At 50.0% G+C, this 22,756-nt stretch overlaps 1 protein-coding gene across 1 annotated transcript in view; it reads left to right on the top strand.

The window, feature by feature from the left end:
- The window catches only part of MSI2 (musashi RNA-binding protein 2), a 261,841-nt gene that overhangs the window by 183,631 nt on the left and 55,454 nt on the right, over positions 1-22,756 (top strand). Inside the window, exon 4 of the mRNA XM_009318791.1 lies at positions 16,419-16,501. Coding sequence (XP_009317066.1) covers positions 16,419-16,501 — 83 coding nt within the window. The remainder of the gene's footprint in view (positions 1-16,418; positions 16,502-22,756) is intronic.

Here is a 22,756-nt window from a genome sequence, read left to right as displayed (position 1 = left end):
AGTAGTAAATGCTGTTTGCTTAGGCAGATACTGATATGGTGCATGAGCAGCAGGGATGGAGTCCTGGCCAAGGATATTAATAATGTCCAAGAATGTTGTGTGCTGCCTGAAGCTATAGCCTGGAGGGGTCATACTGCACAGCTCAAAGGTATTATTTTAACCTGAGGCTAAGCTTCTCATTTTTGCTGGTATTTCCCTTGACCCCAGTCAGTATTTATTTCAATTCCTTGAATAGTTTTTTGTTGTTTGGTGCCTAATTCTTTATTCCTTTGCATTATGATATATCAAGTCAGCAGGGCAACGGAGAGTCCACGCTCTGCTTCCCAGCCAAGGCTTGCAATGCTTTGGGATGCAACCCAGGGTGGGTAAAACGTCCATGCAGACTGCAGACCTGTAAGAAAGTGCGAGTCGAGTATTTCATCGGTTTTTGCATGCAGCAACATTTGACCTGGAGGTGAGATGCAAATACAGCAGGTAAACCACAGCTGTGAAAAGCAGATTGATAAAGATTGGGGACTTTTTGCAGTGAGGGTCCCTCTGCGGAGGTGCAGCCTGTAGAAACGTGCCCTCGCGTGCTCGTTCACGTGAGCTTTGCGTTGGCAGTTCCCACGGTGGTTCGGAGGAGCACCGAGCTGTTACAGGCTGTGATGTTGGGGCTGTTGGCTCTCCTGTGTCCCCACCCTGGGGCAGGACCAGTGAGGAGGGGGACGTCTCCACCGGAGCACAGCCCTGGCTGGGTGCTCTGCCTGGGGATTGCAGCGACCGCTGCACCACAGCCCTCTTTTGGAGTGCGCCCGTGGTAAAGTGTGGCCTTTTGCCTTCCCATTTATCTTAGCTGATGCTTGTGTGTTAATGAGAGGAAAGACGCCTGCATGTTCACAGTAAAGTGTCCTTCGCTTTGCGCTACATCCTCTGCAGTTTGGGAGGGGGGAATTTGTAACCTCCGCTGGAAGCAGGGACTGGCCACCGGCAAGCCCAGGAACAGCATGTGAAATGACTGTGTTTTGGGGGGGTGCCCATGTGGTGCGGTGGGTCTGCTCCCCCCCAAGCCCCGGCTGTCACGATGCTGCTGCAGTAACCAGGTAGGCAGGAGTCACCTTGAGCGCAGCCTCTCGGCTGCTTGAAAAATTTCCCCCTGCGAAGTCAGTTCTGTAGACACATCATTTCTCTCGGGGCGCCTCTGGCAGCTGCTGCACCCCTGAACTCTCCAGAGGTGGTAATGAAATTTCAGAGGCAGGAACAAGGAGGCGTTTCTGGGTTTGGCTGGTGCATTGGAGAGGAGTAGTGTCGGTGGCGGGTTTTGGCTTTGTTCCTTCACCACGGAGCTGCCTCGCGCTTCTCCTCCGCTTGCTGAAATCAAGCAGAAATCCCTGTCTTGGCGAATCCATTTTTTTGTCTAGGGGGACCGGTTGGCTCCAAGGTCATAGGAACCGAGCAGAGGCTGCCATGCTTGGCAGGCGATGGCTTACCAGGGTGGTGGTGAACTGTGGCCCCATCACCAAACCCGGGGTTTATCCACACCAGGGGACACTGATTTACCAGAGCGTTTTGGTGGCAGGTTATCTGGTGAAAGAGCCTGAAATTGGACCATTGCTGACGTGTGGCACAAATGGGCCTTGATGACTTGCCCTTGAATGGGCAAGCTGGGGTTCTGTCCCTCCTGGCCTCCGCACAGGGCACTGTCAAATACCCCCATCACAGGCGGGCACCCATTGTCCCTGCTCTGCCCAACCCCAGGAGGTGCCCTTCCTACCGTGGCTGGAGCAAGGGCCAGCACAGTGGGAAGGGCTCTCCTCGCTTGGGGCCACCCCAGGTATGTCTCCGTGGTGCACCCAGCTGGGGCACAGCTGGGAGGAAGAAGAGGAGCTGCTGTGTATGCTTTCGGGTGCTGCGGGACATGTGGAGGCACGTGGCTCGTGCACACTGTTGGGGATGGACGGCCCCAGTGCTGCACGGAGCCCGACCAAAGGGTCTCGGGGGACACACACACAAGGGTGGGAGGACTCCATCTGCATGAGCTCTGCCTTCAGCTCCCTTTCTCAGGGGTGAGGAGGGGGATGATAGCATCTTCCTCCCTCGAAGGCACGCTGAGGGTAGTGGGGCTCCGATGTGTCCTGCTGGGTGTGCGGATGGGTGGGGGTGCAAAGCCCTTCGCAAGTTCACAGCAAGCGTGCAGCACTGTGGATGCTCTGGTTTTCTCTTCTTTCACCACAAGCAGAACCACTGCTGTACTGCCGCAGAAACCATCCCATTCCTCGTGCCGTTACCAGTCTCTGTTTTGCTGTATTTGCTAACTGCATCCTCAAAATAGAAAGTCACTTCACAGTTTTATGCTCTACTTTTGCAAAGTCGATAAATACTAAAAACTTCTGCTCCCGTGGTCAATCACAGTGATTTTTTGGAAGGCAGTGAGCTTTTCTGGGCTCTTTTGTCGCAGAAGAAACAACTTCAGGAAAGCGTACTTCCATTTTTTTAATAATCTATTTCTATAATTGAAGGATCTCAGATTTCTTTTGTAAGAGCAAGTGCCTGCTTAAACAGGGAGACAAATACAACCAATAATATGTACTTGAAATTTAATGCAAGCTAATTCATTTTGGCACAGTCCCAGATATGCTGATTAAATGGCCTGTGAAGTACTACAATATCTTGATAATGTACATTCTACATTTGATTATATAATCAATTATGTTGCACCTAATAAAATTTAAAATTAGTGAAAAAGCTGTGAACAGATTGTATCAGGTGCAGAGTGGGTCTTGGGCAGCTTTAAAGAAACTTCTGCAAGCGTACACTGTGAAGGAGCGTGCGTGTGCATGTATGTATCTTCAAAATACCGGTCTTTAGTAAACTGGAGGCTCAGTAAATTGTTCCTGATAACTTATTGACTATATTTAAAATAAAATAGTGTCTACAGCTCCTACTAGCCTTGCTGAAACTCAGGGGTGTGTGACCGTCCTGAAGAGGTGGCCGTGAAGTCGGTGTACAGAACAGTTCATGCACGAGTCTATCAGCCCCCACCTCTCCCCGACTCCTTTTGCTGGAGCCGGTTTCTCCCCAGCTTCTGGAGAGCAGCAGGCAGGGCTGGGCAGCGTGGAGCCGTCGGGGTGGGCTCCTCCTGCCCAGGGTGCTCGTTGCATGGTTGGGGGGGAGAGGAAATAGGGTGCAAAAACAGTCTTTATGCACAGCCTCCCCCGTCGCTCCCTTGCTTTGCTGCCGGCAAATTTACTAACGTTTTCTATCAAGAGATGACCTTGCACCGTGTTTTTAAAACAGCTTAGATATTCTTGGCAGTAATTCTGTGGTGGCTTTAGAAGGGACATTCTCCCCCTTGGGCAGACCCAGAGTTCGGCTCTGTGTAATGGGGTTTTCCTGCACCCATCAGTGGGAGCAACCTAACAGTGAGAGCAGAGCCACCCTTCATCGGCTCTTCCCTGCTCAGGGAACCGAGTGTCCGTCCCTGGGGAGGATGGGTGTATCCCAGCCAGCTCGGGCAGCCTTTCCTACTCCATCATCTGCGACATCTTCACTTGCTTCTGATTTCAGCTGTGAGCACTCTCTGCTCACAGGGTTAGCCCTGGGATGCGGGCTCGCCTGCCCGGGGCGCCTGGTGATGCTCGGCATGGCAGGGAGCCCCGGGCTGTCCCCCCCCAGCTCGGTCGTGCACCTGGGAGCAGCCACGATCATTTGGCAAATGTTTCTCATTCCTTTCCAGGAACGTTAGCGATTTCTGGGTGACTAGCTACAGCAGGTTAGGGGAATTTGGCCTGGATTTTATGGCCCTCCAGTAAGAGAGGGTTGATGGGAAACAAATGCATTATGGCCCCAGACAAGCTGTTGCTACATTTTTTGTTTCATTTTAAAGCAGCACTATCAACCAGTTGGAATATAGGCCTGGAGTATCGCGGGGAGTAATCTAATTAGTATGAAGTCAATTCACTAGTTTCTTTTGTATCTCGTGATTAAATAAGTGGGAAAATGGCTTGAAAATTAGGTGCTAGAACGACCCAATTACATTTCTGTAGCTTTTTGTATTCAATTTCATAAACAATTTTGCTCTTCGCTGGTTAATCAGTGAATGCCTTTTTCCAGTTTGAAAAGCACTTTTGAAATTATAATGCAATTAAATTGTGTGTGGATGTTCTGGCATAGCGAGTGTGAAAGCTGGGGGCCTGGCAGCCAGCCATGTTGTACCTTGACAGTAATGAGTTCCTGAGCTGGCAGCTTGCTGGTGTCATTCATAATATTGTCCACGCTGGGTTACTGTAAAATGCAGCCGCCTCAACTCCTTTCCAGCCCGCGTCGCCAGGATCTGGGCGCTGGATCCTCTCCCTCCCTCTGCAGAGACCGCAGGGCTGGGGACGATTCCTGGGGCAGATCCACCACCTCTGTGGGTGGCAGAGATCAGCCTGCGGGGCCCTGCTTTGCGCTTGGCGAGCAGATCGAGATGTGTGCAAGCACACGGTGAAGTTTTTTGCAAAGCCGTAGAGCAGCTGCGTGCTTGCTTTGGGTTTTTTCTTTTTTCTTCTTGTTTTCTTTTCCTTATGTGAGCCTCTGTAGGACTGAAGATGGGCAAGGGGGATGGAGGAGATTAAGTATTATTTTCCTGGGGGGCATAACTGGGGCAAGTAGGAAAACATCTCAACATCTTGTCCTTCTCAAAGTCAGCGGTAGGTCTGCCCCTGGCCTCACCACAGCCTCACTGCCTGATAGCTCTTGGCTCGGAGCCTACATCCGAGCAGTGTCCTCTCACCGGGCAGGTTGTCCCTAGGTGAGCTTGCCGCAAGCTCCCACGTGGGCTCCGAAGCTGCTGTTTTTCTCACCAGTCCCAAAATCCGTAAGGGCTGGGGTGTTGTTTAAGCTCCTCTTTTCACAGCCGAAATGCCAGTGGTCCATGCAGCATGTGAATCGCGTGCAGCGCCGAGTGGCATCTCATCGGATGCCAGCTGCGAATGACTTCCAAAGGCCCTTTGGACTCTTTGAGGCCGCTAGGCTGTGAAGACCACTACCTGGTATGTGCTTCTGCTGTACTATGGCCTGTCTCTGCAGGCCTTTTAAGGTCGGAGTTTTTCAAGGCCTGCTTTTTATTCTTATAGGGTATTTGTCTTGTGTTCAGCCTGCTCGTGGTGAGCGGGAGCTCAGTTCAGCCTCCTGGGGAAGGGCGACCAAGTCTGCGTAATCGCCACCTCCCGTGATTTACGGCCGAACACCACAAGGGGAAAGGTAGAAAGCTGTGTTAAGAGAAAAAGAAATAACGTTGGAAATAATGACTTGCTTGGCAGGTTTTAACAAGTTCAGTAATGGTATTAGGTGCCCTTGGCTCAAGATAGTAACCTCCTCTTAAATGATCATTACCTGGCTAATAAAGACCTCCGAGCAGGTCATTACAGCTTAATTTAGACATAGCATCCTGTTTGGTTTGTGCAGCGTTGCCATCTTTCAAGTTGTTGAACCTATTGCCTGAACACCGTGGTTGAGAGTTGGGGGTTGCTTGGGTTTTTCCTTTCCCAGCAGCTTAACGAGGAACTGAGTGTTTGCCCGATCTTGATGGCCCTTCAGTTCAGCTGCTCGTGGAGGTGGGAATATGCACGGGCAGAGGAGAGAGGACAAGGGACTTCTCCAGCTTGTCACTTCAGCTCTGCTTACAGCTCGTGGTTTTCATGAGTGTTGATTCAAGGAAGAGCAGGAAGAAGTGATGGAAATGAAGGACCCCATTCGGGAAAGCTCTTAAACATATGTTTAATTCCACATCTTGTTCAAATCAATGGGGTTTAAACGAAGGCTGTAGGGCTTTGACCTGTTGATGTGTTGTTCCAGAGAACCTGTGGCTTTCAAAGTCTTTTAGGTAGCGCTTGCCCAGGCATCTCCTTCATGTGGGGACCCTCCCCTGGCCATCCCAGGAGATGCCAGGTGTGTGCACGTTTCCCTTCCCACCGTCTCCCTCGGGAAGAGGAGCTGGTTTCAGAGATGAGTGACCGCAGCCAGGTAGGAAGGTGTGCAGGAGCAGGGCTCCAGCCTCGTGCCCACTGTGCCGCCCCAGCCTCTGCTTGCTCGCAGATGAGCTGTCATGCTTCCCTAACCCCATTAGCAGCAAGTTTCAAATGCAAGTAATTATAATAACCAACCCCCACCTGTTATTAATATTTTGAAGACATCTCTTTGATAAGCCCATCTTTTCAGCCAATTTCCTATTTCTACTGAAAGCAAAGCATTTTTCCTTCCAGTATTGTAAATCTGTTGTTAAAATGAAGAAAAGGAAATGGAAAAAAGGATCCCCCCAACAACAAAACCGTAACACCGGGCTCGGTGCTATGCCGCCTTTGTCAGCCCTGGATAGAATTATGCATCATGAATAAAAACTGCTGTCAACATGCATTGGTTTCAAAACATTAGAGCATATGGTATGTGATTATCTGTATTGTCAAATGCAATAAAGTGAATTTGGATATAATAAAAAATGTAATATTTTAGAAATTTGGTAATAAACTGTGGAAGAATTGACAGGCAGAGAGTATTTGACGCCCGTAGGCAAACAGATAAAGATGGCAGGACTTTGCGCTCGGCGGGCAACGGCTACTGCAGGCACATTAGGAGCAGCTTTCATTTCTGATGGGGGAGCCTAACCGGGTTAGCTGGCACCCAGTGAGCGATGGCCTTCGTCCCTGCCTTTGCTGCTGAGACCTGCCTTCCCACGGCCACTCGCTGCTGCTCCACTTGTCCTTGTCCTCTGCCACGCGGGGCTGGCAGGCGGGGGACCAGGGTCCCCCGCTGGCTCCCCGCGGGCAGGTCTGCACCCTTTGGCTGTAGGAGAGGTGGCGAGCGGAGTCAGAGTGGTGATGAAGGTTTTGGCTTGCCTCGTGGCACGGTGAGGGGCTGCAGGGTGCTCATTTTGGGGATGGAAATCAGCGTTCAGATTTGTCACTGGCTTTGTGTGCTGCAGGTCTCGCTAACGAACAGACAGAAGCGTTCACTTGAAGCATGAGGTTCCCATTCTGCTTGTAGACAGATTAATTGGATTTTACAAGCATTTGGGGTTTTCTTCTTCGATAGCAAAAAGAAATCTGTTAGTTTATGCCACGCTTCCCCCGCCCAGCTGCACTCCCATCGTTTTTGTACCAGTGACTTGTTGGAGAGCTGGGAAATCCGTACCTGAACCGAAAGGAGCAGTGAAAAGCTGTGAGGAGCATGGGTGGGTCTGCTCCCAACGCTACTGGGGAGCTGGAGTTAAATACTGATGAAAAAGTAAATGCTGCCCGAGATAACTGTCTCCTTCAGTATCTCATATTTCAGCCCCGTGCGTTAATTCTTGAGCTGCTGACAAAAATGCACCCGTTGAGACATGATGTCTCCAACAGAGAGAAGCTGAGTCGGGAGCAAACTTTGGGGCCTCCTGTGTAGAAAACTCAGATGCAAAAAATGCAGACGTAAGTGTATCACACGTACATGCAATTTTTCTTAGGTCACCGCTAATGCTTCTAAATGATCTGTGAATGCATTAATGGTTTCTGTTAATTAACAATATGATAAAACTGGCATTTAGTAAGTTGCTGTGTAGTGTGCGTTTCAGTCATTATGTACTCAGCACTCTGGTTTGATTTCAGAATGTTAATAGAATAAAATTTTAATGAAGATTTGTTGTTACCAAAAATTTATTACACAAAGTTCAGGTGCCGATACATTAGCGCAGTCCGTGACACGCGGTGGGGTTCCCCTTGCGCAGCCACGCAGCCCGGCACCGGTGCTCCATGCGACCGCGGGGGCTTTGGCCAGAACCATCATCCTGGCTCCGGCTGTGTGGCCCCTGCAAGGGGAGGCACGCACACCCCCCCCAGCCTGGAAATTTCTGGTTAAAATGGGTCATTTGAGAGAGGGACAAGTCCCTGTACCCTTCGTCCTCCCGTCAGGGAAAATCATTCCCCAAAACCAGTTTGGGTGGATTTTTGCCTGTTCGGAGAGGCAGGCTGCTACATGGCACAGTGGCTGCTCATCCTAAGGTGCCCTTTGTTTTTTCGAGCGATGCTCCCTTTGCAAATGCCACGCAGTCGTGGGAGGACGGAGCGAGGAGCCTGAGCCTTGCAGCTTTCCAGAACAAAAGCAGAGGAGTATCTTGCTGGTGCCCTTTATCCAGCTGTGCGGCTGACCTCAGCTCTTTCCTCTCCTGCCGCGCTGGTATTGAAACACTAGCACCTTGTATGGAGGTTTTGATCTAAGGCAGTTGTCTGCTGATTTAATTTTGAGAATTTACTCTCATGTCATGGAGTATATATTGACACTTTAAACAGCAGTAATACCTGCCTGTGTCTGCCAGGAGAACCTGACTATTTTCCATACCCAACCCAAGATGCACATAAACACCAAATGGATGTGCAGGCTAATCATCTGTCTTGATGAGCGTCATTCAGAGAAGCACTGCTAGAGAGCACACTTTACAGTTAAATGAGGACGATATTTTCTATCCTAGACCCTAGGTGTTAACCTTCTCTTTCCCCTTCCCTCACCTGGTGCATCCCTCTCCCGGTCTGGTTATCACGAGGGTGGGGTGAGGTCTTGTTCTCCGTGGAGCAGGAGGTGCCTTCAGGTGGTACCTTCAGGCGTGGCCATCGCTCCTCCCTGCAAACCCCTCCTTAGAGGTAAGGAGGCAAAATCTGGGAAGCGTGTGTCTCAGACTAAGGCTGTATTCTGTCAATCTAGAGAGAGTTACTTCTTCGGAAACCGAAACCTCTCCTTTCATGTGTTTGCAGCAGAGGAAATGGGAATAACAGGAAATAACAAGTTAGAATTGACAGCTTTTATCCTAGATGATTTTGAGCTTTAACGAGCTGAGATGAAGTACATCAGGTGAAAACTTTGTGGAAGGGACTAGAAGGTGGGGGGGAAGAAAGGAGGGACCTGGACCACGAGGAAGATTTAAGCAACTTGTCCAAAGACTCTAAGAAGGTGGCAGAGTCGGGGCTGAGTTTTTGAGTCCTGGCTGTTGCGTTCTGGCACTAACAAACAAATGGCTTTTCCCAGAGGCAGGATTAAACCCACAGGTCCCCGTTCCCAGACTCTCAGGGTAATGACTTGAATTACCTTTGCAGACAGCAAGAAGTTAGAAACATCTGTGGTTCGCTGTCTGAGCAATTAAAATGTCCCGGCCCCTCCGCTCAGGTCATTCTGTTTGTCTGTAAAGATGAGATTCGGTGACAGGACTTGGTTTCATGTCCCACTCTCCCCCCCTCCCCTGCAGGTTTATTATTATTTTTATAAGGTGGCTTGGCAGTCTGCGATGTGGTAGCTTACTAAGTAGCTTTTTCCCCTCTGATTACAAGGGATGTGTGAATAAAGTAGAGCGGTATTGATTCACACCAATCTATGCATTGACTGTGTGGGAGCCACTTGCGATTCCCAGCAGCACCAGAAAGCTTTGCAACGGGGAGAAATATGACCAGGCAAGTTGAGAAAATAAATTAAACTAGTGTCAACTTTTCTTGTTTCTCCCTTCATTATTAATGGATAGAATGGGGCTCGTTTATCAAGAAGAGGAAAAATTAGTTGACACGGGCTTTAATGTTATTATGCCTGGCTTGTCTGGTCACATTTCTTCATTTTTAATTTTTTTTACTTTTTGAAAGGCATTTTATTACAGTTTACAGGACCAGCTGCCAAAACTATTGGTATAACAAGAAAGCAGGTGCGTAAATAATGCCACAGCAGGACTGGACCTTTCTCTGTTTCAAAGCTTAAGTAACTTAAATATGGGGAGAAGAGAAGAGGCATGAAGCAAACGCAAATGAGCAGATCAGGTACTGAGACCTAACACAAAAGGGGAATGCAGCCTGAACTAATATTTCCTCATTATAATGCTGTGTGCTGCAGCGGGTGTCAGGCTGGATGTTCCCATCCGTCAGCACAGCCGTTCGTCAGGCAGTGCCCGCGCCAGGGGCCGGTGGGACAGCAGACCCCCAGGGACCCGGGGCCGCGGGCCGCACTCGCGCTGTGCCAGCTGGGTTGGGAGTCTGGAGCAGGACGGTGCCGCGGGAGCGCGTTACATGTGTAAGAGGAGACTGATCCTGCATTAAAGAGAACACCAGCAGGCGACTGTCAGGTTATTCTTGCCTAGCAGCAGGAGTGAGATTTAAGCAGAGCCTGCACTGCTTATTGGTATGATGTGGACCATGTAAATCTCTTCCCTTCTCCTCTCCATGCTCTTGTCTCCTGCCCTTGGTCTTCGGGATTATTGTGCAGGCACAAAAGAGCCGTGGTGATTACTTACTTCCCAGAACCCTTTAAGGAGCTCTCTGGTGCTTTGGCGTGCTATAAATGCGGTAAGAGGCAGTCCCAGCTGCAAAGACCCTGCAGTCTAACCAGACAATACAGACACAGCTTGGGTGAAAAGGAGCACTACAGATGCAGATGAGATGAAGTGACTTGCTCCACCTCATCGAGTGACCCCAAGACAGCCTGGGAGTTGAAACAGGCTCCTCCAGCTCTCGTTCCAGTGCCTTCATCCACCAGAGCATCTTTCCTGGTGGCTGAAGAGCCTCTTCACAGAGCAGCGGTGCCCACACGGTAGGCGGGGGTGTGTGTGCCTCCGGTGAAGGTGGTTTTGGCTCAGGTGCTGGGCTGCGAGCTGGTGACAGAGGTGCTGGCACCCATGGCACTGCCCTGGCTGCTGGGGGCAAGGCACCCCGCTGCAGCAGGGGCCTCGGTTTGCCTGTCAGAGCCCTCCAGGGGCTAAGCCCAGCATGGCACAGGATGCAATCACCTTGTTTTCCTTGTTTTTATGCACGCATGGGCTTGAAAGAGCGAGACCTTTAACCCGGTAAGCTGCTTTCGTGTGATTCTACTGACGAGTGATGTCCTCTGTGTGTCCAAATGCAGCTGCAGTATATATCGCTGTACACACAGATAAAACCAGGGCTGTGGAAAAGTTGCTGCCAACTAGCAAGAGAAAGTAGATATATTTCATAGCAATGGTGTCATCATCTCAACTGTATTTTACCGAGGTTGACATAAAACCTCTCAAGTGACGACAAAGGTCTGAAATATAGTTGGTTCGAGTGTGAAAAAAACAAAATGCAGAACACAGGAGCACTGACATTTGGTATCTTCAGTATGGCTTCTTAATACTATTTCGGGCTTCTACCAATTTTTTAAAAATTATTTTAATCTTTTTATGGTTTCAGTCACTTTCTCTGAACAGCGTTTCTCTTCTGGAATACTGTGCCAGAAGGTGCTGCAGCTGAGCTCTGCTTTGCTGCACGGAGTCGTCCGCCCGTAGGCCTGGGCAGCTTTCTTGGCTGAACAAGGCTCTGGATCAAAGGAGGCTTTTTGGTGTAACGAAGGTGTGTCGGAGGATGCGTCCTGTGCTGTCGGTTGTCAAGCGTCTGGGCTGGCATCCGCAGGCTCACTGGAAATGTTTTCAGGGGAACTGAGGGTTAATTGGATACTAGACACTATCTTGCCTTGCACTAAGAAATTTATTTTCCCAAGTTTTCCCTCCCCTGTGAATAATACACTTGTATCTGTTTCCTAGTGAAAAAAATCCCCTTTTGTGAGTCACTGTTAAAAAAGCACCGTTCTGTCAGCCAGCCGTCCCGAAAGGGATCTGGTCTGCAGGGGTACCGAGCACCTTCAACTTGTTTTACTTCAGTTGAAGGCAGCTGCACCCTCTGGTGATTGACCCCCAAGCATTTTAGTTTCTAATTAGCAGATGCAGAAAGTCCCAGCGGGTAAAATAAGTCACCTGAAGAGGTGGACTCCTGTTCAGTGCCCGCCATGTGTTACTGTAGGCAGGAGCAGTCACACAGCTGGACCAGGCTGGAGCAGACCGACGGCCCACTCGGCCGTCAGCGCCATGGGAGGACCCCACAGCAGCGGGGGATACTGGAAGCGAGCTATCCTCTTCCCGAAACCTGCTGCTGCGGGAGGCAGCAAGGGCCAGACCGGAGGGGACCTCCCCAGCGCCTGCCTGGGTGGCACTTCTGCTGTCTTCCTCAAGAGCCTGTGAGCCCCAGCCTTCATCCTCATCTCTCTGAAATGAGGCTTTGGCATCTCCACGTCTTCGTGGGCAGTATGAATGGAAGCTGCAAAGCAGCTGTGAGCACGGTTGTGGAGACCAAACAGGATGGTTTGCTAGATGTCCTGAGTGCCCCCACATTGACGTGCACTTGGGGAGGTAGGAAGTAGGAAGGAAGGTGATTTGGGTGTGATGGGGTGAGAAATCTTCAGCCACTTCTCTGAAATTGCAGGCCCAAGGGAAAAGCCCGGCCCCTCGTCGGCTGCAGGAGGGCTGCTGGGCTGGGGGGGAGTGGGTGAACTCGGCCAAGAGCAGAGCTGCCACCCTGGGAGGTGCAGCTCCTGAGGCCGTTCGGCATCTGGAGGGAGAGAGACCCCGAGTGGAGGTAGCACTCACCACCCCGTGCCGACGGGCCGTCCACACGCCAGCTGCGAGGACTTGTTCAAGTTGAATTGCCGGGCCTTCTAATACAGTAACTGCAAAGCAGCTTTTCCGATGGATAGCCCCCTCCATCTCATTCCTCTGCCCAGACCATTCCTGGTAATTAGCCGGAGCTCCGCACACGTGCGGGCGCCTGCCTGCAGAGCAAACCCTCTCCCTTTCGGGCGCAGGCTTGCTCCCAGCCGCCGGGACTCTGGGAGAACCTCGCACATCGTTTCGGTGCCTGTCAGTGGCCATTAACCAGCGGATGAATAGAGTGAAATGACTCCTTTTTCTGAGCAGATGCTAAAGGAGGGTTTTTTCACCTGAAGGTCGTGAATATGTGTCTCAGTTTCCTTTAGTGATCGCGCTTGGCTCAGAGCCTCTCATTTGGGGGCATCTGTTTGCCTCTTATTTTATTTTTTCCCCTCTTCTTTGTCTTTTCTTTTACAGAAAAGATTATTCAAATGAATATTCAGTTTTATTCATTTGAATAAAAAACCCAACCGTTTGACTCTGTTAAATGCTTATCTCTTAAATAGAGCTTGTTAGCTTCCAATAATAGCTTCATTCAGAAGGATGCGGTATAATTTCATTTTAAAATGTGTGCTCCTTGACAACCGGAATCCTATTTATGTCACCATTTTAAACAGCCTTCTTTGTTTTGTGTTAATCTTTTTCATGCACTTTCTAAGAACCGTTTTTTTGTTGACTCTTAGTACCTCTCAGAAGAAATGATTGTCCTATTTAGTCCAGGAAGGTTTCTGAGAGTTTTGGTAATATAAAAATGAGCATGTATTCATTATGCTAACTAATAAGGCGTGCGTGCAGTAATGTTTTTTTGTGTGTGCAATTATTAAAAGTTGGAATCTGATATTCAGAAAGTGAAACAAAAAAAGGACCCATTACCTGTCACTCTTACAAAGTTTTTAATTCTGGGGCATATGATCTCTTGGGGATTGTTCATTTAAGGAGCGATAGCATCTCTTGAATAGCATCCTGTGGACTTTAAGTGCCTGTATGCATGCAGATTAAAATCCTCTGGTTGCTTCCCAGTCAGTTAAAGGTGTCGGTAATCGTAAAGGTAAAACATCGCGAGCCTTCAGCTACGGGTTGAGTGCCCTGCGTGGGCTCTGGGCCTAACCCATGAGCCCCTTGCCCGCTGGAGCTGCCTGCCCTGCCCGTCTGCCGGCTCCAGAGAGAAAGGAATAAAAGATGGTGTTGGGTTTTCTTACAGACCCAATCCCGTCTGTTTTTTCTTGCCAAGCCAGCTAGACTGGCCTGTGCGAAGTGGCATAGATCTTTTAAAAATCTGCAAATGAGTGTTGACACCTATGGACTGTTATTTTATTCTTGTTATAAAATCTGCAAATGCTGAAAGCTGGGTGGCTATCTGATTTAATCGGACAAATAATTTCTTGATAAGCCTGTGTTTAAGCCATGTGGAGTGGGATGAGAATGGGAAACTTGTTTCCGAGTCCAAATGTGTAATGACTGCAGTGGGCTTTCTTGCGGTGTTGTGCATATTAAGGCTAATCTCCTCTAAATTCCCTCTCTCTCCTCCATCCTGGCAGTGAGACCTGACAAAAGTTGCAAGAGAAATCCTCAACTGCAGGACTCGCTAATGAGTTACTAATGATGAAGATGTTGCTGATGTTCAAACAATTAATGACTTGTAGACCCGGACTGGCCATCTCATTGCGCTGGGCAAAGCTGGTCCCCGGTGGCACGCTGCTCCCAGCTCCGGTAATTGCCCGACGCAGCGTGCTCCGGGATTCCTGGGATGCCGTATTCAGCCAGTTAACCACAAAAATTTTAGTTTTAACTACAGGTCTGTTTAAGGTAGATTTAAATGGAGTAATTTAGAAGGCAAATGAAAGACTTGAGTTAAGTAAAATACTTCAAGCTGCTACATGCTTTAAGTGCAAAGTAAAATAGTGTTCTGAGCACTGGGTTTGAGTGTGATGTGCTGTCGGATGATGTTTTATACCTTGGAGGAGATCTAGAAACCATTTCTGGTGTTTTTTCTCCCAAGAAGAGGGTCCAAAGAGGGATGGACCATTGCTACGTGTACTGTGCATTCCCAAACAAGCCAGCTGGGAGCTGCTCGGACCTCGCCTTGGCCAGTGTGGGAGCCAGCAAATGCACTTTACAGCTTCAAATATTGTAGCCTGCAAAATGTATCTTGTTCCTGTAGGTTGCCAAAACCAGTATAGTTTTAATATCTTCTGCTGTGCCCCATCAAAGGAAATCTAGTGTGTGTTTAAAATGATGAAGTATTTCTTTGGGACCCCAGTGCAGAAACTGCCTGCTGCTGGGCGCCTAGGGGTCTGGCAGAGGGAGCAGGTTGGGGGTGGCGCTTGGGACCGGCAGGACACGACCACGGCACTCACCGCTGCTGGAGGGGAGCAGGCCTGGTACTGGAAGGTGCTAATTGCAGATGGGAAGTGTCAGTAGCAAAATGGGTTTGAGATGAGGCTTCGCTGCTGTATTCCCAAACAGATGGGGGGTTGGGATGGGCAGCGCGGGATGGACGGACACGCGGCCGGTGGCAGATGGGAGCCGGCTCCTTCAGAGGCAGCAAAGACAAAACTGCTTTGCTGCCATGCCTGGCTGGGCAGAGGGATGCTCACTGGGCAAAACTATTCACGGAAAATAATGCCGGGCAGCGTTGGTTTCCCCTCCGTCTTCCCTCCCCCGTCCCCCCAGCCAGGGGCAAAGGCTGCTGCTGGGGGTGCCCCAGCTCCGGCTCGTTTGGCTCACAGCCTGGTGCGACGAAGACGTCACGTGCTGTTTCACCAGCCTTGAGTCCAGCAGAGTTTTCAGTGCAGTCTGGAGGATGAAGTTCATCCTGTTGTTACATTTTTAAGATTTCATTAGCTTAATTGGTGTCGATGTTGACTCATCAAGCCTTTGCCAGAAATTTAGCACATTAGATTGTTTTTTGTTTGTTAGCTTGATTCTTCTTTCTTTTTTTTTAAGGAATGAGCAGGGAACATGACTGTGTATAGCTGTGGTGGGCTGCCAGATTTCTTTAGTGTGGCATGTCTGCAGCCGTGTGGCCCCAGCAGAGCAAATACAGTGTGCAGCTACGGGCGGGCAGCAGGCATCAAACGACCCTGAACCAGCCCAAATCCACGGCTCCTTTGAAGCAGCAGTGGCGAAGAGAGGAGTGATTAGATCAGAGGCCTTAAACGTAATGGTTCCTTGGAGGCCTCAGGATGTCCTGATGAGGTATTAGAGGAAGTAATTCAGGAAGAAAGGGACAAATAACCACCTCCGGAGCCCAGCTGACCCGCGGGGCTGGCTGCATCCGCACGGGATGGAGCTGCGGTGGCTGCGCCGCTGGCCCCAGCACGCAGCAGCGGGGACGTTTGGTGTTTGCTAAGAGCAAATGGAAACACGAAGTGCTGCTGCATGTTTGGGGAAGCATTGGTATTTTTTTCCTCGCCAAGGGTAGCAAGGGGTAAATGAGGAATCATCTTCTGTCTTCCCGGATTTTTATTTTTTTGGGTCATGTAATAAGTCAGCTCTAATGGAGAAGTCCCGTGGAATTAAACAAGAGATAAAATCAATATGGTTCCATAGAAATATAATTGGGTTTTGTAGAGATTGCTCTTAAAAAGCTATAAGGTGTAAAAGAAAATACGGCCTTATTGTAGTTTCTGAGCCGTCATGTAACCGGGGTGTAACTATCCATTAAATTCTGCAGGATGGATCAAAAAATCCATAAGGAGGTTTTAATTCTCCATTAAATCCTATGGAAGAGCTGGAACAGAACCGTATTAATTTTCCCCGAGACAATGCTTCTTCCCTCCGTTAGTCTATAATAAGTTCAGCAACAGCTCCATAGACAGCAGGTATATTTACATGTGCATATTTTTATGAAAGTTTTCCAAAGTCCCAATGGCTAAGTAATGCTTTATTAAAATGAAGTCCATTTAACTTAACTAATATTTTCCTTTCCCCCTCCCCTTTTTGTTTCTTTATTAAACAGGATTTGGCTTCGTAACTTTTGAAAATGAAGACGTGGTGGAAAAAGTCTGTGAAATTCATTTCCACGAAATCAATAATAAAATGGTAAGTTACTTTTGTTCAGCAGCACATGTCGGTGGCAGCGAGCTCTCGCCCTTTGTCACAGACGCGTGCCATGCCCGGGTGGTGGCTCTCTGGGACAATCTTCTCCGTGAGATTAATTGGGTGGTGGGCACACCGTGCCTGGTGGAGGTGTCATGGGGGCAGGCTGCTGAGCCTTGACCATGGCTTGCTTGGGCACTACTCCTGTCCCCCCGCCAGCGGGACGGGTGTCTGTCCCCCCATGAGCACAGGCGTTGTCTGCGGGCTCAGGCAGCCACCCCAGAGCAGGTTTTGGTGTCGGAAGCCAAAGGGCTGAAGATGGTGTGAATCAACCTGCTCAGCTTCTTGACCAGCCTTGGAGAAGCCCTCCTTCTCCCTGCCTGCTCTTGGGAAGAGCCGTGGCAGCCGCTGAACGGCTGTGTTAGGGGTTTCAGGAGGGAAGTGGACTGGGGTAGCTGTTACAGACCATGTGCTCCCAAAATAGCTGTTCTGGTCAAACTCCCAAGTCCTGATGCTGCTCTGATGTTGCTGGTGCCTGCTGGCCCATGTCCCCTGGGAAGTCGTGGGTCTCTGCCATCAAGCCACGATCACTTTCCACCCAGTCCCGACCCAGGAGCCAGACCTGGGTGAAGTTTCTCCTAAATGACAGTCAGGTCCCAAGTTGCGGGTTGCCCTGTCAGTAAAGCCACTGAGCCAGATGAAGAAGGGCATTTGTATTTGAACTGATGCAGTAACTTTGATATTTTCAGCTAAAATATTCTTTTCCCTTTGTCAAAACATCCTTTGCTTCTCAAATGTGTATTCAGATATGCATTGTATATTGGTCTGATACGTGTTCACAGACTTTAAATTCAATAATAGAGCTTTTAGTGTGGATAAGATCAAAGCAATCTCCTTGGCATATGCTGGAGGCCTGATTCAATATTTGACTTGCTAATTTTTCCCAGGGCAGTGAAATAATATTCTTCATATTGTTCCTCACTGCAATATGCATCTGAAATAAAAGTAAGGGTCCCCTTGGCAAACTGAGTGGTGGGATGGCAGGGCCGGGCCGGGGCAGTTCCCCTCGCCCAGCGGGAAGCCTCTTGCTCCATCTCAGACGGGTGCCGCGGGCTCTGCCTCTGGCCTGTCCAAGAGTCTCACTGCTTCCCCAGCCGCCTCCTGCTTCTGGGGTTTCCTGCCTGCCACCAGCGATACCTCGCCCGAGACACTTGTGGGTTGTGGGGGAGGCTCATTCCCCTGTATAGTTACTAAATGCTGATTAATCTGCCTTAAAACAAAACAAAAAGAACGAACCCCAACCATGCCCCCCCAGCATCCAGATGACAGACCCAGCAACAAATTAGAAACACTTGGAATGTAAATTTAGTTAAGACTTGTCAGTTGGGAGGGAAGAGCTACAGTGCCACACTCCAGGATTTTCCTACCGCTTAATCGCGGGTGGGTGCGTGTCATGTCATACTCCGTAGGTTTAGTTATTTCACAAAAAAGGTTTTTCTCTGGAGCAAGGCTCAGCCTTCACCTGATGCAGATCAGCGCTGCCCAGTATTGCCCTGGTGAGGTGCCGATGTCAGCTGGAAGGAGCAGCAGGGTGGTGGGGTGTCCCAGCAAAACCGGCGCCAGCAGCGGGGCAGAGCTGCTATTTGATGCTTCCTGGCGGGATCGGCACTCCTGCGCTGTAAAAATCTTACCCAGCTGTTTGCAGACCCCTGCTACGGGAGGAGTGGTGGGAGAGTTGCTGGGAGGATTTCTTCGCAGATGAAAGGCTGCATGGGAAGGTAACAGCAGTGCTGGGAACGTGGAGGATGGGACAGGGCGAAAACACTCGAGGAACATCACAAAGGGCAAAAGAAACAGTGTAGGCTGTTGGTGTTTTGTTGTTGCAGATACTTAAAAGATATTCCTCCCAGCTCTCTGTGCCTGCTTGGTGCACAATCCAGGTGCCACGATGCTTTGAGTGTTCTCTTCTTGTCACTTCTTCTACAGCACTAATTTTAAAAGCAGCCCACGAGGGAGGAGATGAGACATGATCCTGTTTTGGGACTGACTCATCGTATTGCTGATGTGTCTGCAGATTAATTACCAAACCCATGCAGGGGCAGGAGAGCTTGTGCACGCATGTGTGACAGTGAGCCGGTGCAGATGGCCGGAGGTGACACACAGCTGGCTGGCGGTCAGAGTTAGGCGCAGACATACTTCCCGCAGCACCCTCGGAGACTGACCACTCCTGCTTCGTTTTTAACATGTCCCCCTCTAGCGTTGAGCTGCAAAGGGGACAGGTTCTCACAGCCCCAGCTCGAGGCGATGGGGTTTGCAGCCACTTGGTGAGCTGGGACGGGCACCCCTCATCCCCGTCCCCATCCCTATCCTCAGGCTGCTCGGCTGGGGCATCCATGGCTCCGCGGGCACCGACTCGCCCTGAGCTCGCTCTTTCTCATCTCCTGAATGCTGTCATTTCCCAAAATGTGGGGGCAAGCAAAGGGTAGTGGAGCTGCTGTTGTTCATGAGCCTATTTCTAGCCTCCCGTCTCCCTGGCAGGCTATTTTTAGCCCACCCATTCTGCTTCTGTTGCCATCCGTAAAGCTTAGAATGTCAAATGTAATATTAAATGAGTAGTGTGAAAGCGAAAAGAAAATGCCAGTGAGGTATTTAATAAATGAAACTTGGAATTTACGTGGGAGGCCAAAGATGCTCTCCAAACATTGCGGGGGGGACACAAATAAAACCCAAACAAGCTATCCCCAGAATATTGTTCCTCTGACACGAGCAGGCTGCTTTGCAAAGAGAAATTTGGTTTTATAAGGGGGTGCAAAAGTAGCTGGAAAAGAAATGTGATGGAGTCATTCATTTTCCTTTAGATCCCACTGTGATAGAGTCGTTCACATCACAGATACAGCGGGACAAGTGCCGGCAAGCGGTGCGGTGAGCCGAGCCTGGCCCAGGCCCTTTGCACTTGAAGTCAGGATCTCAAGTCAGACTCTGGAGCAGCTGACAAAAATGTTAGGCTGTTTTAAAATAGGCTTTGACGCTGCATAGCACCTGTGGCTGTTTCTCTCTCTCATGGTGGGATTTTGTGGGTTTTGTGGTTTTTTTGTTGTGGGTATTTTTAATGTGTCAGCACTCTTCAGGCTTCTCCCCAGACTGGCAGCCTTTGATGACGTTTTAGACATGAATATCACACACGATGTGCCTTTGGGGTTTCATCCAAATACTTTGTCATCTAAGGCACCTCCATCCCTGGAAAGGCTAAACTGTGCACCACGTGCAGAAGGCAGGAGGGCGCGCGAGACCACCGGTGTCCGAGGTCCCTGCAGTAACCAGGAGCAGAGGAAACGCAACGTGCAGCCAACAAACCACCTCTAACCTTGCACAGAGATTTTGAGATGCCACTGTGTCCTTTGCCAGCTGGGCGCCATGGAAGGCAGATGTCAACCCCCAGATGTGGTGTTGGGCCTCATGCACGATCCTGCTGCCTCTCCAGTTTGTGTCTAACTGGTGGCAGTGATGAGTTTGCTGGCTGTGTTGAGAGGGGGTACATGGACCATAGTGCAGGGGTGATGCCGCATGTGGTGCTGCTCGGCTGTTTACAGGCACGACCCTGGGCTGCAGGCGTTTGGGGTGTTGTAGGTAGCTAGTTCTGGAGCAGATGTCTTTGGGGAGGCTTGACCAAATGACCCTGCCATCTCTGCATACGAAGCATCTGGGTCAGGGAGTGGCTGTAGGGGCTGAAAATGATAAGTGGCATTGGCTTGCCCAGAAGGCATGGCAAGGGACAAAGGGGAAAGTTATAGGATGTGAGAGATTTTCTTGTGGGCATGTGCTTAATCTGGGTCCAGCAATCACCCTTCTCCCTTGTGAGGAAATTGTTTTAGTGCTGTAAGCATGTTTTGATGCTTTTGTCCCAAATCCGCAAAGCACACAAGCTCATCACACCTTGCAGCTCCCTCACCCCCCCCCAGCCCTCAATGGAGGCATTAACCCTCATTTTACACTCAAATCAAGTAACCAGAGAGTTAAGAAACAACCTCCAGTGGCCAGAAATTAAATGCAGCAGCTGCAGTTTGAGGACCCCACTGCAATCCCTGGGAAACTCTTTGGAGTTGGGGTTGTCCCTTCATTGAACACGTCTGTAGGACCTACCAAAAGGGAGCAGTCATTGTGAATGTTTAACATCGAGTGGTTAAACATTGGAACAGGCTGCCCAGGGAAGTGGTTGAGTCACCATCCCTGGAGGTATTTAAAAGACGTGTAGATGAGGCCCTGAGGGACATGGTTTAGTGGGCATGGGGGTGTTGGCTTGACGGTTGGACTCGATGATCTTAGAGGTCTTTTCCAACCTTAATGATTCTATGATTCTATGATTCTATGAATGGGGCATACGGGCACCGAGGCTAAAAGTGTGCCTGACTCTGGGGAGTCTGGTTGTCAGCATGTCACAGGAGAGCATCGCTGCTTGTTGTTTCCTACTGTGGGATCACTACCAGCTTGTAGAGCTGGAGCCTGACACATGGCTTGTTGTTGTGGGAGAGCATATACGGGCACCGCTATGAACTGTCGTGCAAAGAGGCCAATGGTCATGGTAACAGGTTCTCTGCAGAGGGCTTGTTGCAGGAGTGAGGGCGATAGGACCCCGTGCAGGGCAGTGCTGGGCCAGCAGGTACGCCAGGTGTCACTGACATTAGTGGTGCTAGAGAGGGGCTGAAGGTGCGGTGGCTTTGGAAACCCCATCTGTCAGCTGAAGGACACTGCAGACCGCTTGCAGGTTGGATGCATTCCTATAGTGTTGTCTTCAGTGTGCTTTAAATTGTGTAGCTTGTGAGCTGTACAGTGACGCCGCCCTTGCAAGGTTCTCCAAGGGTGGCTGGGTTCTCCAGCCCGCACAGGACGAGAAGGAGCTGCCCAATGCTGGATGTCACCAGGTGTTTGGGGGACAAACTGCATTGATGAATCACAAGAAACGCTGGCAGACTCCTTTGCTCTCCTGTAGCTGCCGACTTCTCCTCTTATGGTCTGAGGACACGCTGAGCAGCTTCTGACCTCATTGTCCCCACCCCACCTTTGTCAGTGATCTAATGGGTTTTTTAAAATGTGCTTATAACCTTTCTTCTGTTGCCTGGTGTAGCCCTGCCTTTGCGGCAGGACTGAGCGAATACAGATTTCTCTGTTAGAGGAGCGATAGTTTTGGCTTGCCGTGGCATGAATGACATGGCGTCCCCAAGGTAATCGAATCTCAACTAACTGTGAATCGCACGTTGCTGGCAAGACAAAGTTGCCTTGTCTTTGGGTGGTAAAATGGTTTTTTGTGCATTGTGAATATGTGCGCATTCTGCTTTCCTCAAAATAGCCTTGGTTTCTCTGGAAGGCTGCTAGCCATGGTTTTTGAGACATCCTGGTGCTGAGAGCTGACAGCCTGTGTTGTTGCGCTGGGTATAAGAGGCTTTTCACTCCCCATCTCAGCCATCCTGGGTTCTAGTGGCTTTGACTGCTCGGCTCGACCCACGAGTACCCCAGTGTAATGTTAATTCTTCAAACTAGACTAAACAAAAATAGTGAATTTTAGTTTCCCTGCCTTTTTTTTTTTTTAGCCTTAGAGTTAAAACTTCCTTTGTTAGGCTGCTGAAAGTGAAGCATATCCCTCATACAGGGGACTTGGAAAAAATCTGGAAATTACTAAGATGTACAGAAATGCTGAACTGAAACTTTGTACAAAATCCAGATTTATATACAAAGTACCCGCATCGGGCAGGCTCTTGGGGGTGATTCGGTGCAGAGCTGAGCACTGACTCATAAATCCGGATCCATTCCCTCTTGGAGAAGCCCCGTTGCACGTCCCGCATTGCCAGCATGCGTGTGACATCCCTGCTGCCTCCAGAGTTTTACCCTCAGGGTAACCGTGGCTGCGGGATGGTTATGGCCATCTCCATCCTGTTCCCCATGCCAGCCAAGCGGGCTGGCTTCTTGCAGAAAAGCAGCCTGGCCCCCTTTTTTCCCCTTTTGCTGCCTCTGTTGGTGAAGAGGCACCGTCCAAGCCCACCGCTGGTCCGCTAACAAGCCGCAACACCTCCTGTTGCTGCATTTTCCCCATTTGCCAACGGGATGGTGCATGGGCAGCTTCTGCAGAGCACCTCAAGGCCTGACGTTGCTGAATGGGGAGTGTAAAAATCCACCCAAAGCGTGCTGCCGGGCCGGGATCACGCAGCCCCTTCCCAAGGGATGGCAGAGCAGGGCCGGGGCTCCTGGTCCCGTATCTTGCATGTC

The sequence above is a fragment of the Pygoscelis adeliae genome, unplaced genomic scaffold (genome assembly GCF_000699105.1).
Source record: "Pygoscelis adeliae isolate BGI_AS28 unplaced genomic scaffold, ASM69910v1 Scaffold392, whole genome shotgun sequence".
NCBI lineage: Eukaryota > Metazoa > Chordata > Aves > Sphenisciformes > Spheniscidae > Pygoscelis > Pygoscelis adeliae.
Note: the sequence above shows the minus strand (reverse complement) of the source record. Positions and strands in the feature narration are given on the sequence as shown.